The sequence below is a fragment of the Pteropus vampyrus genome, unplaced genomic scaffold (assembly GCF_000151845.1).
Source record: "Pteropus vampyrus isolate Shadow unplaced genomic scaffold, Pvam_2.0 Scaffold323, whole genome shotgun sequence".
NCBI classification, from domain to species: domain Eukaryota; kingdom Metazoa; phylum Chordata; class Mammalia; order Chiroptera; family Pteropodidae; genus Pteropus; species Pteropus vampyrus.
In genome coordinates, this window is record NW_011889104.1 from 939420 (window position 1) to 953587 (window position 14168).

Below are 14168 nucleotides of genomic sequence, written 5' to 3' on the forward strand. Positions count from 1 at the left end.
GAGTGTAGTTCCAGTCACTTCTCAGTCCCACAAATGAAGGATCAGTTTCAAGGATGTAGAAAATTTTAAACCATCCTCGAGGTCCAAACCATTTTTTATTTCCTTAGCAGCACAGTTGCCTCTTACGACTGTGTGTGGATGCCATCAGGGACAGGACACTGCCATGTCAGCGAGATTCCTGGGTTAAGCCCTGTCCCTCAGCTCTGTTTCCTCCCACCCCTCATCCTGTGTGTCACTTGTCCTCTTCAGAGCACCCTTCTCCCTTCATCCCTAAAACCCTCTGATGCCCAAAAGCTCGGCCTCAACCTGGCCGCCTGCTCCGCCTCTTGCTGCAGCCCTGGTACCACCCAGCCTCCTCCCCTCATCCCTTAACTTGCTAACCTGCCCCTCAGCATGTCACCGTCAGATGCCCTGTGTGGCCAGGACCCTGGGGCTAGTCTTTGGGTGACCCCATCTCACCTTCGACAGCTGGTATCCTGCCCTTTGTCTCCCTCAGCTGGGACACCAAGGCCATTCTCTGTACAGCCACACCCTGTCCATCACCACAGGCCACTTTTCAGCTGTCACCACCTCTTCCTGTTCACTGTCTCTGACATGTCAGCTCCTGTTGCCCTTTGACCCCACTCTGGCCTCTGGCCTTTGGCCCTGCCCTCCCCAATGCTCACCACCTCCTTCAGCTATCCTTCTGTTCCGGCAGACCACTGATATCCTCATGCACACCCGAGCCCTCCCCTCAGCCTGGGCTCCCTTGGGTTGTGTAGGCAGCAGCGGCTAAGGGGAACCTCCTGGAGTATGACTCAGATCTCATTTTTCTGCTCATTTTCCTCTGGCTTCTCTGATGGCCAACTTCGTCCCTTGCTTTCTCCCCTCTGAGCACTGAGCTCCGTCCTACTGGCTGTCATGCTATTGCTCTCCCTTAAATAGCCCACCCTTTCTTACTGGGGGCTCTTTTCCCAGACCTCTCACCATCTCGGCCCTGCTCCCCCTTCATATTCAGGTAGGCAACCCTGCCAGAGTTCTAGACATGGCACCCACCCTCCCCCTGCAAAACCCCTGGGTGTGTACATGAGCTCTTGCTGTCTCCACTGAGCCCGGTAGGGGCTTTGTGTCCGTGTATGGATCCCCGTGCCATCCCTAGCCCAGAGCGCCATCCCGTGAAGGGTGTTGGATGCACATGTGAGCTGGGGCTCACATTCAGCCAGGCCTCCTTCCTGTCGGACTTTTATTGGGTCCCTCTCGTGCTCTGCTTTGGGGACTCAGCACAGGGCACAGCCCTAGAGCCCCTGCCGTGTCTCACGTGCCTCTCGGCTGCAGTTAGGAGCACCGGGCGCTGGCATGTGTGGCGTGTTTCAGTGAGGGGACAGATGAAATAGCTAGCATACGGGACACAGGCCTTGGCGATTGCATCCCTTCACTGCAGCCCGCATGTCAGCTGTCATAGGGAGGGCCATTAGCTGTTAGACAGAGCCAGAACTCAGATAAGCTAAATGAAATAACTAGTCCGAAACATGAACTGTGGGTACTTAGATTGTTTTAGAATGATGACCCTAAGTATCTTCAAAACCATTTTTTTCTTCTAATTAACTCTGAGAAGAGTGTTTTTGAGCTAAAATGTATGTGCAATAGACTCTGACTTGCAGGTATCAGTAAATTTCAGTTCTGTCACATTACTAAGCATAGAAATTACCATCTTTGCGGTTTCCTAATTTATTTGTATTTTTAAAGAATCAAAATGGTACTTTAATTTTTTCTAATTCAAAGACTGGAACTGAAGTCCATCCACATTGATTTGGGGTCTTGAGAGAAGGAAGGTGATGGGGCTCTGTCTCTTGACGTCTGCTCCTTCTCTGCCCAGGTTGTAAGTTGGTTGGTCGACTCCAACGAAATGGACCCCAGACAGTTTTAATTAATGTCAGAGAAAAAGTTAAATCATTTCTGCTGGTGACACTCAGAAGTGTCAGCCTGCTCTTCATCCCGCTCTTCGGATCTGGGCCGGGTGACGGCGCGGCCCCTGCGCTTGCATTTCCGCGGCAGAGTGCTCGCTTGCTCCCAGTGCCAGAGCAGAAGGTCCGGCTTTGAGCCAGTTGCTGCCTTGTCCCCAGGAGACAGGCATTTCCTAGAACAAAGCACCGTGGGTGGGATAGACCTATCTGACTAGGTGGCAACTTCTGTCCTGTTGGAAGTGAGGCCCCAACTGTATTCAGACATGTGACTGACCTGCCTTTTCTTTCCTGCCCTGATTTCCTTCCCCGATCCAGGCCTCGCTTGGGGACAGTTATGCATCGGGTGATTGGACTTGGGCTCCTCTACTTGACCTTTGCAGCAGTTGAAGGCGTGATGAGAGTCGTCAGGGTAAAAACCGCATGATCACCCTACCGCCCCTTTGTCGTTGCTGCGGCTCAACCTCATGTCTCCTGAGATGAGTTTGTGAAGACGGAGCGTTTAAAAAAGGGCGCAATTTGAGCTGCTTTTCCTACAGGGGGTTTTCCTTCTTAATACTCCCTGGAAGTAAAAGGCAAGCCCCAGAGCACTTCCTGAAATGACCTACCTGACTGAAGGCAGCAATGGTGTCACCCGGGAGTTGACCCCTCAAAGTGTCTGCAGTCACCCCTCACGAGGAAGGCTTGTCTCTGTCTTTTTGCAGTCCACACACGATCCTTTCTTCCTTGCGTCTCAGCTTACACACATGCCACGTGAGACAGTGTCAGTGCCCCCTTCACATGTGCAGACATTATGTCTCACTTTCAAGTCTCAGTTGGTCGTAGGCCGCCTCTGACTCTGGGTACAGGGTCATGGGGCTCAGCAGAGCTCTCTCCTGCAAGGACCGGGAGCAGGTAGCATTTGAGGGTGACTGGAGCCGGGACAGTGCTCCCTTCTTGGGACATGATGGAATGTTCATGTCTGTGGAGACCCTGAGGTTTCTAGCTCACGGTTTGTCTTAATCACATAGTGATTACTGAGTGATGACTCAGTGATGACATAGTGATGACTGAGTGATCAGCAGCTTATTGTATTTCACTTGATTCTGAGAATAGTGTGATTTTTACCTAGATGTATAACTCAGGTCACTCACTGCACAGAGCGGTTTGTGTGTGTGAGCTGTGAGTTCACATCACATGTTCACTCTGACCCTGAAGCAGGACTCTAGTCAGTAGTGTCAAGAAGCCTCATTCTTCTTTCTGTTGTTGTCTTAATGTGTCTGCATTCGGTTAGGTAGACCTGCTGCTTCATCAGGTGAGGTACACCTGCTGTTTCATCTTTGACTCTTGAACGGAGTACTTATTTTTACATTTATGTAATAATGAAGAAGTCTGCATTTTTATATAACTAAGGAAACTAATCTGCTAGAAAGAAAACAGAAGATAAATATTCCACATATAGATACAGTACATACTCTGTATTTCCTTAAGATTGTACAGTCAGTATGTGCTACTCTGTCAGCTCCCGCTTAAAGTGGATAATCTATGCTGTTTGTCCCTTCCACTCTGTGCTTTTCCTTATTTGCCTTTTTCCATGTCCTTCGTGTGAGTAGGAGAGATGAGGGTCCATTCCATGAGTGTCATGGCTGTAGGTTTGGGTGGAGAGGAGAAACTGACATGGTGGCCCTTGTGGGGTGGGGACATGGTGCTTGTTATTTGCCATTCCATATGTAGTTCAGTTTCACCTTGTCTTCAAACAGGTTGTTGACAAATTAGCATCTATTGCTGCCCAAATGGATCTTTCCCATGTGCTTAAACACAATTCTGTTAGGAAGTAGAATCTTTTATGTGGCCTTTGTAAAGTGATGCTGTGAGCTAAATTGTTTTTCTTCATCAGTGATAATTCCTGTAATATAATGAAATTCAGCATTTTTTTCCTGTTTTTATCTTTCAGGGTTCTAGCCATTTAGCCGTTGTTTTTGGTGACATAATTTTAGCAGTTATCGACTCCATTTTTGTATGGTTCATATCCTTTACTATGTCCTTCTAAAAATAGTTTGTTATATCATGAAAATCATATTCCTTTTAATTTGTAATAATAATAGTAAATACAGTTTTGCGTTATTGTTACCTCAAGATAGGAATTTAGTTGAAGGTGAAAAAGTAACAACTCCCCAAGCTAACTTAAGTGCTCACTGTGTGCCACACACTGAGGAGGCATAGGAGGAAAAGACACTCCCTTTGTTTAAGGACCCCACAGTCTGGTAGAGCAGACACACAGCTGAGAACATACATCAGTAGTAGTTGCATTTTAGAGAGGTCTTATGCAAACAGGAAAGAGAGCAGGTGTTCTGGCATGAAATCAGGAAAGACTACATGGAGATGGTGACATTTAAATTGAGTTTGGGAGAACAAATAGGGGCTCAGTAGGAAGAGGCATTGTGGGAAGAATGGCGACCACACAGCCAGAAGCATGAAAACAGAGACTATGGCAGAATGTGCTGGAGTAGACACCTATAGATGAGCAAGCCGGTGGGTCATGGAAGGCGGGGCCAAAAGGAAAAGGTAGAATTGTGGGTCCAGAGTTTAGCCCTTCTTCGAAGGTGGAAGGTAGAGGGGATTGAAGCTGCACTGGTGGATAACGTGGAATCTGTGTTAGAAAGAACACAGGGACGACACAAAAAGATGAATTAGAGAAGGAGGGACCAGGACAGGAAGTCCATTGGCAGAGGTCCAAGGAGGAGATGGTGAGGGCTGGAAATAGGGCAGAGGACATGGAAAACAGACTCCATTTGGTAGACTAGCTGAGAAATGTGGCAGAAGAAGGGGAGGCTCCAGAGAAGTCCCGCCTGCCCTATTTGGCACTTAGAGCAGTGATGCCATCCTCAAGGCGTTGACCTTGGAGAAAAGACCACAATGGAGGAGGTCTGAGCCACCAGGGGCGTTAATGTGAAAAGAGTTGTAAGTCCCAGCCTAGGTTTGCAAGAGGAATCATAATTGGTGTTGAAGGTTGGGGACCACCTATGAGAGGGAGAGAATTGGGCAGAGAGGATGGAGGGGCACAGGACTCCGGTCCAGTGAAAGGGGCGGGGCCAGGGAGACCTGGTGGGCGGGTCGTGCTTGTGGGAGGAGCACTTGGATGAAGTGAGATGGAAGAGCCAGGGGTTGCCCTGGTGTGGAGACTGGGAGAGCTTCAGTGAGGAGGGCGGCCAGTGTCGCAGAGAGTTCCCAAGGCACCCCAGCTTCGGGCACTCCAGAGATAACAGTAGGACAGCAGGAGAGTAGGTTCAGGACATGTAGGTGCAGGAGCTGCAATCCAGCAGAAATCCTAAGGCGATATGAGCTTATCTCTGAGGACCCGTTGCTGAGTAGGTGTCCGAAGTTGGGCCCCCCCCAACTGGTTTCGTGGAATTGGGAGGGCATTCTAGAAGGACTGCTCCTGGTCAGAGTGGAGTGGTTTATGCAGATCCCAGAGCAGTGTTTTTATGTTTCTGCTACGCTGATGTCTTCTCTGAAACTTTCCTATGGATGGTTTAATTTTTACTGAGTTATTGTTTCCACTGTCTTTGGTACTTGTCTTTCACCTTTTAACATGAAATGTTCTTTTGTTTTCCTTGTATTCTTTTCATTTTCTCATCTTTGTCTCTCAGGGGAAGGGTCAGAGGGACATGAATCTGCCTGTGTCCACAAGGAAGCAAGTGTGCTAGCAAACATGGCACTGTCCCTCGCTGGTGATTTTTTCCTAAGCCAGGTCTAACTCTTCTTTAAATTCCCTGTTTATGAATTGTCAGTACACTCCCAAGTTAAAACAAACCTTTAAGTTGTTATTCTCATTTTCTAAAGCAGTAGTTCCAACCTCGCTTGGGTGCTGGAAATGAGACAGGCCTGAAGCCTGTCTTCACAGGTTATAGCCCCCCAGTTCCCCTCCAACACAGACGTTTTGCCTGCACTAGTGCGTTTAAGAACCTCCCAGACTATACCCATGGAGCCCCTGAGTCTGAGGCAAGTCCAGTTAGGAAATAATGGTAGGTTTAGAGCTGTTTCTGCCTGATTTGCTTAAAAAGCACCTTCTGCTTCTGTTCAGAGCTACTAGTTTAGAATTCAAGTTTACTAAATAAAATTATAGTTAACTAAATGTGATCTCAGGGAGTGATGTAAACATTTTACTCTAGTAATTTTCATATTTTCTGCATTAAAACACATTTGAAGACATTTGGTCAGTTGTGCACAGGAACTGTGTTCCCGCTGAGGGCTGCAGGTCCTGTTCTGTTAGTGCTTCCCTGCAGAGCACCCACCGCCCTAGGGGAGGGGCAGGCTGTGTGGGCACACCTGGGAGTGGGTGGCAGGACTGCAGGGAGAATCCAGTGCTTGTCTCAGGACCTCACCGCCTTTGTTTTTGGTGAAATCCTGTATGAATCTAGTTCTAAAGTGATAGCAGAAATAGTCTGAAAAATTCAAAGCATAGCCTTTCTCATGAAGCCCCCTCCCCTCTTTTTTCGCTTTTTCTTCCTGTTTGCTGCAGGCAAATGACTCTGATCTTGTGCTTCTGGCCAGCCTTCCCCTGTCTCTTCTTGACTCTGGCTTGTGCTGGTGGATATCCTTTCTTGCAGCCGCAGGACCCTATGGTTTCTCACGGGAGGTGGGGGTGGAGGACCACGTACTTTCCTCGCACTTCCTTCTGACTTTGACCCAAGAGGTATGTAAGCATCCCTGCCCTTACCATGTCTGTGGGTACAGGCTTAGCAGTTTTGAATTTGCTTGTAATTTTTTTTTCATTGGCTTTTAAAAATTACTTTTGGATTATTAAACAAGATCAGATTTTTAATGTAGAAAATTGGTTTTAGTCAAGAATTTCTAGAAAGTATTTGTCTTGGTAATGTGTGAAGGATGTAAGGCTACTGTAAATTCTGACAGTAGCCTTAAGGGTTTCATTGTGTGTGTTAGACACTGATCTTCTAACGACAAGTTATTGATCATTTAGAAAGATTGAAAAGCAGTTTGGGTAGTTTCAGGTATTAAAATGAAGTTTTTGGTTCATGAGTGTCTGGGACTTAAAATAGGTGTGCATGGGAATGTGGCCCCTGTCCTCTCGGGCTCAGCTCTATAACTGCCATGTGGGCCACAGACCAAGCTGGACTAAGCTGGGCACTGTACAGGGGCCCCCACCTGCAGACAGAGCTCTGCAGATTCGGAATGTCATTCCCAGCTTGTCACCTGATACGCCACCCACGCCTCACTCCTGAGCCACGTGGTCCTGTGCGCTCCTGCCGGTCGGAGCCCAGCCCTGTCCTGTGTGACCACGGACGCTGAGATCCCATAGTCGTGACATTCTCCCTTCATACCTTCAGAATGAAGTCCCTCCTTACCTAAGTCCAGATTTGTTCTATTTGACGTATTTCAGGTTTTAATTGATAGAATGGAATTGATAGATGACATAACTCCTTATTTATGGTCCTCGAGAGCATAAAATGAGAATAGACTCGCAAGATCAAAATAGGTAAGAAACAGAAAAGCACAGGCCCTGCAGGATGTCCTGTGGGGCCTGCGGGCACCTGGCCTGGGACTGGCGGGTCTGCTGCTCTGCCCTATGGTGGGACACTGGCAGTGACGAGCAGGGCAGGGGGCTGCCTGTGCGTCCTCCACGTTCGTTTGGTTTCCAACCACAGTGGGTGGTGAAGCAGCATCTGTGATAAAGTCAGTTTCATGATTATGCAGCATAGGTTAACATTATACTTCCATGTTTTTATCAGCTTTAAATTAAAGGATGGCTATTTAGCAGTCCTAATTGTGGAAATGTAGTAGAAGACTCTTATTACGTTTTTTATTGTAACTGTTTATTACTGTTTAAGATGTTTTTCCTTAATTTTTTCACATTTTTATAAGTTTAGCACAAACAATGAAGACTCTGAGGCTCAGGAAGAACACGGTGAAATTTTCTTTATACAGGCACTTTACAAACACTCTGATCTTCGCCGTGCTTGGTGAGTCTGCACCTTTTCTTAATATAGTTAGTAATTTCAGGATCACATCTCCTTCAAAGGTGACTTTTTTGGTGTGTTTCAGCTTCCACAGTGTTTATGGTGTGGACGACTAAGACATTTAGATTTGCCACATGTCAGTCGGTAAGTGTGATCTTTCTATTTAAACCGTTTTCATTTTTAATTATACTATTTTGTGTAATGTTGAAGAATTTAGTTTGTGAATCCAGGTAATTTTAGTGGAGATTTTCTGTTTACCTTGAATTATTTTGTACAGAATTGTAAAGCCTTTGAATCTGAAGTCCTCCTGAATCCGCTTTTCAGTTACGCCCTTTCTTCACCTTCCTTTTATATATTTGGAAAAATAATTGTCTGCCTATATGAGTTAAGGTAACAGGGAGTCTCTTTCCTCCCACACTCCGTGAGCTTAGTCTATTCCATCCCTAACAGGACGGTGACCCTTAAGCCTGGTGTGTTCCCGGGGTGGTGGACCCATTCCCAGCACCCAGACATTCTCCCCGTGGGCTCTCGGCTTAGAAGCAGGTGTGCCTCTTGCACTGAAACCGTAAACGACCCTCCTTAGGGACTTGTAGTTAGGGGCTTATCCCCTGTTCTACACAAACAGCTGCACACAGCCTGTGACAGTCCCTGGCCTGTGCTGCCTGGGGGGTGACTCGGTGAGAGAAGGCAGACTTTCTAGAATCTCCTTTCTCTCTTCCCTTCACTTCAGTATTTTTACTGTGAGTTCTAAATATCTCTTGGATTTTTATTTTTGTTTTCTAAGTCTTTCTGTTAACCCTGAAATTTTATGGAAGGGAATGCTTATAATGTTAAACAGCCCTTTAGAAACATTTCAAACAATATTTGATAATACCTCCTCTCTCACTAAAATCAGAATAACCTATTAGGGGAGAAACACTGCATTGAGATTTTTGCATCAGAGATTCTAGTGTCATCAATGTCAGAAATACGGCAGTCCCCCCTCATCCATGGGAGACACGTCCCAAGACCTCTAGTGGGCGTCCGAGAACATGGACACCCTGAATTTCCTCCTACACATACATACCTAGAGTAAAGTTTAATTTATAAATCAGGTGCAGTAAGAGACTAATGATGATAACTAATGCAGTAGAACAACTGTAGTAACATATTGTAGTAAAGTTTTGTGAGCTTGGACTCATTCAAATTTACTTATGAGTTGTTTATCTCTGGGATTTACATTTAATGTTTTCAGACCGCAGTTGGTCATGGGTAACAGACCACGGATGAGGGGACTGCTGTACCCATGTCACCTTGATTCTCATTCGACTGTTACTTGCCTCAGGACTGTTCTCGTCTAGCAAACACGTCTAGTAACCTCCAAAGCTCCTTCGTCCTCTAGTTCTTTTTATGATACCATGCTTTATAATTTATGTTGGGATTTTATTCACCTGCCTGGCTATAAGGCTGAAGTAGGCATTGATGTTGATTTCACAGAGATAGCATTTCTTCATTTTTATGTTTCTTGAAAAAAATGTGTACTTATTTATTTGGAAGACTTACTACTTGGAAAGATTTTGTTACTACTCGTCATTGTACACTGTTTGAACTGGATATCTGTATGTTTATCAGAAAATTAACTTTCCATGTTCGGCTTGTCCTTACTGTAGGACTGGATGGAGCGCTGGGTTGATGACGCATTTTGGAGCTTCCTTTTTTCGCTCATTCTTCTTGTAATAATGTTTTTGTGGAGACCGTCAGCAAATAATCAGAGGTACTGAACATAGGAAAGGTCACACTTGGCAAGCGTTAGTTGATCACCTGCTACAGTGTTAATGCATTTATAGAGACTGTGGGGAAGTGGGCGTGCTTCTCAGGAGGCTAATTTAGTGGAGAAACATAACAGGTGCAAGACAGCGAAGCACGAGATGCATAAAGTGGGTGCAGAGTGAACGCAGGTTGAGAAAGACTCCAGACTCTGAAAGGCACAGAGGGACGGAGCCGGGCAGTGAGAGCCAAGCTGGATGGTTGTGCATTTCGGGGAGAGTGGGGACATGAGGACGCTCGTAGGTCATGGAGGACATGGCTGCTTGCAGGGAGTCAGTGCTGGCTCCGCCTAGGAGGTGCAGCTGTGGAAGGGGGAGGAGGACAGAACAGGGAGGAGCTGGAGCGCTCAGTTGGGAAGGCTGTGTCTTATTCCCCACACAGTGACAGTGACTCACCCATGACAGGCGCCCCGCCCTCTTTGCCCTTCCTCTGCCCCAGGAAACAGCTATAGGGAGAAAACGAAAGAATGTATGCCATTGTGTGTCTCCCTTTTTAAAAATATGCAATAGCTATGACACACACACAGGCACTGCTCTGTGCCTCCTTGTTACAATGCAATCCCCATTGGTCAGCACTGCCCACTGTGGGCGCAACACATCCGTGTCAGCGGCCTCCAACCGTAGACACTGTTCTGGGTTTTCGCTGTCAGGGGTGATCTCTGAACTCTGTTGGGCCGAGTAGCATGGCTCCATCATGCATGTGCTGTCTTTTCTGCAGCCAGGTCGCAGTCTTCCCAGTCGGGGGATGAGTCAAAGGTCGTGGGCGGGCTGGTGGATCTGACATGGAGAGGGTGTGGCAGGAAGTCCCACCGCTGGGCATGACAGACTGCAGGGCTGCTCCCCAGACCGGGCTCCCCTGCTCCCACCCTTACCAGCGGGGCAGGGGCTCCACGTGCACGATTTCTTCACGATCGCCTTTCTAATTTGAGAGTAAAATAATTACATTTTTATTGTTCTAATTTATGAGAAACTTTTTAAAAGTAGATATTTTTAATGTAATGACTCTTTTTACCTGTAACTGAAGTTGAACAGGCTTAGACACACTAGTAGAACAATTCTTTGTTCTCAATATAGGTATGCCTTCATGCCCTTAATAGATGATTCTGATGACGAAGATGAAGAATTTATGGTGACATCTGAAAATTTGAGTGAGTGATACATTTTCTTGTTGAATGACCATTGTATTTATTATAACAAAGAAATATTGTACCTGTACCTGTGATGCAAGGTCAGATACATTTTTTTTCCTATAAAATATTCTTTAAACTACATCTGCAGAGACCTCTATTATGGTAGATAGAAGACAAGTTGGTAATGAAATTTTAAAGATCACTGATGTAGTTTGAGTTTTTGTTACTTGTTTGCTCTTAAAGTCTGAGTGTTGAGGCGGGTGCAGTGCTTTTTACAAGAATGATTTGGCGTGTGTGGCTCTTGGCTCCAGAATAATGTCCTTCTTCCTGATGGTGCTCCATGTCTTTGAGTCACTCCTTCTAGCTCTTTAAAATTAGTCACATCTGTCATTTCCTGGTCGTGCCTAGAGCATTTCTGATTATGGTTTTAGTGCTGATTTCACTTTGTTGTTCATTTCTACACAGCATTTTATCACTTTGTTAATTTTACCTTAATACTCTAATTGAGCATTTCTTAAGGCGACATCAGAAGGTAACTCAGATGTTGAGAGCAACTTTATCTTTGTTCCATCCTCTCACACTGGCTTCTCTTATTAGTAACACTCTTTTCTACACTTTTTTTTGTTTCTCTAATTGTCTAAAATACTATGAACTTTTTATGATCTTCCCAGTCAGCAAAAACTGCAACATACTCAGTACGCCTTCTGTGTCCCCACTTTCTTTTACCTCCTCTCATCTTATTCTCACAGCTGATTCTTTCATGGTTCTCTGACTTTCCTATTAAGAAAAGAAACCGGAAAGACTTATTGACAGCAAAGGCATTAAGTTCAGTGTGTCCAGGTTCTGGCTCTAGGAACGAAGGAATGAATGATACTGGGCTCACTTCCTGCTCACAGGAAGTATAAACTCTGGACAGAATATTTTTCCTAAATGAGGGCATGGAGAACAACAAAAAGCAGGCAGACCGGAGATCTGGCTGTTGAAAAAAGTGACCCACACCCTCAGTGAGCCCCATGCTTACAGAGCCCTTGGCCAAAATGCCCGCCTGCCCGCCCAAGGGAATGACAGCTGGAGCTCAGGGTACAAGTGCAGTCCTGCTGAGGCATGGGCTGTGAGAATGCCTGGAAGGAACCTGGGAGAGAGAGCCACAGGGGGAATGGTCCAGAAAGCTGTGGTCTGAGTCTTACCTGATGCCTGTGCCGGGCGAGTGTAGAGTGAGACCCTGGGGGCAGGGGACCATGCCATTGGCCTGAGAAGCAGGGCGAGTGTGTCGGCAGCTGTCCGTGCAGAGCTTAAATCCAGGTCCCAACCAGGTGGACATGCTCAAGTGAGCACCGTAGCTTTCCATAAAGCCCCGGGGGCCATCCCAAAATGGAGAGACTGTATTCTAGGACAACTGGGATTCACTCGAGGACACCGCCAGCCTCAGTAAACCCTCCCCAATAAAATCCATGAGCACACCTGTGCAGGATCTCGGTGGGCCGTGTGTCTGCAGGAGCACCGTGCCTCCAGGCAGAAGACCAGGGAGCCCTGCATCCCCAGCAGGACGCGGTGCCCGTGGTCATGGATGACCCACTCAGAGAGACCTGGAGCTGCCCGGGTTCTACCTAGCAGGAAAGACTCAAGGGTATTATCACAGACATGTCACAGAATCCACGGGAACAGATTGCTGTGGCCAGCGGGGAGCTCGAGAGAGATTCAGAAACTAAAAGAAAGGCGGGGAGGAAACAACTACAAATACTGTCACCTCCCTTTGGACATACGTGCGGTCATTCCTTTTTGGGTCATCGGGTGTGAGGCTGTGAGGGAGAATGTTGTTTTATAATATCACATATTTATCTCTATAATGCTTTTTATTATAGCTGAAGGAATGAAATTAAGAACCTCAAAACCTGTTTCCAATGGGACAACTAAACCTGCTACTGCTGACAATTTTGTGAGTTACATAGATATTTAATAGTCTGTCTTTATACTTTAGAAGTTTATACAAGTGTCGCATTCACTAACGATCAGGACACCTTCTGCTAAGGTGTTCCGTATGAAAAACGTTAGCAAGCCCCGATACTGGCTGAGTCTGTGACTGTGGCTGCCGTAGGCCCTGCTGCTCGTACATTGCCCTTGGGCCAGCAGCATGAGTGGCACCCAGGGACCCGGGGGAGCTGCAGACGCCCCACCCGGCCCGGCCCCACTGAGTCCCAGTCCACTCGGCAGCAGCGCCCACAGGGAACTCACAGGCACCCTGGAGATAGAGGAGCTTTGTGAGAGCGAGAGCTTACATTAGTTTCTCATCATTTTAGAGTGATCTTGATAACGTTTGATAACATTTGTTGGGGAAGGACTTTATTACCTGTGCATTTTTAAAACATTGTGGAAGCTTAAATAAAATGGTAAAAATATAGGGTAGAGATGAGTTTTAAAATATTCTATGCATATTATTTGTGCATAAAAGTGATAATTATGAAAATAACCAAGCAAAATGGGAATGCTTATGATACAGTTTTATATGACTTTCTTACAGTTATTGTTACGTTGTCATTAATACGGTGTAAAAATTCCTGTATGCATGTAAGTTCTAACAGGACAACAGATGATATATAAGAACAGTTTTAGTTGCTGGACTTGGTAAATTCTCTAATTTTTATTTTTGGCAATTAATAATTTTTTATGTCCCCAGCATGCTTCCACTGCACGATTCTGTTATCTTTAATAATTTTTTAAAATGTGTTCTTTTAGTAGTTTGATGATAATTTAACTAAACTTTAAAAAAATGAGAACAATTTTAATAATCTGGTGTTAGAGCTTCTACACTTTCAATTTGTCGAGATATTTTCCTCTTATTTTAGGGATGGATCTCATTTTATTTTTAAAGCTCAACATTTGCAAACACATCAGAGGATGTGTTTCTCTAAATTAAGTGTAGTCAGCTCTTGATCAGAATTTGGGGGCCATATCTCTCACTGACTTATTTCTATTTGAGACTCACTCAGATAACATGGGTCCCTGTTAATACCGCTCAGTTGCTTTGTCTCTCTCTAGAAGCAAGAGATGAGAAATGCTAGAACCAGAGTATCTCATATAATTAATACTACAATCAGAGTATTCCATGTAGCCAGGTAAAATGCAAAGAAACATTCTCATTTATTTTACACTATAAATCAAAATATTTCATATACCTTTTATTTTTGTTTCTCCCAGTGAGATAACTATAAGCAAATTTCTGTTAAAAAAAAATTAGGTACCCCAACTTACTTTCCTTTTCTTGTCTCCTACAGAGAGGTGAGCATAAATACAAGTAAAAGAAATAATAGATTTTTTTTGTAAAGTTAGAATATTTGT

The 14168-nt window shown here is 45.5% G+C and overlaps 1 protein-coding gene across 1 annotated transcript in view; it reads left to right on the plus strand.

The window, feature by feature from the left end:
* Positions 1-14168, plus strand: part of TMEM87B (transmembrane protein 87B) — a 46436-nt gene that overhangs the window by 23814 nt on the left and 8454 nt on the right. Inside the window, exons 11-16 of the mRNA XM_023521913.1 lie at positions 3874-3945; positions 7792-7900; positions 7983-8041; positions 9547-9650; positions 10777-10850; positions 12695-12768. Of these exons, the coding sequence (XP_023377681.1) occupies positions 3874-3945; positions 7792-7900; positions 7983-8041; positions 9547-9650; positions 10777-10850; positions 12695-12768 (492 nt within the window). The remainder of the gene's footprint in view (positions 1-3873; positions 3946-7791; positions 7901-7982; positions 8042-9546; positions 9651-10776; positions 10851-12694; positions 12769-14168) is intronic.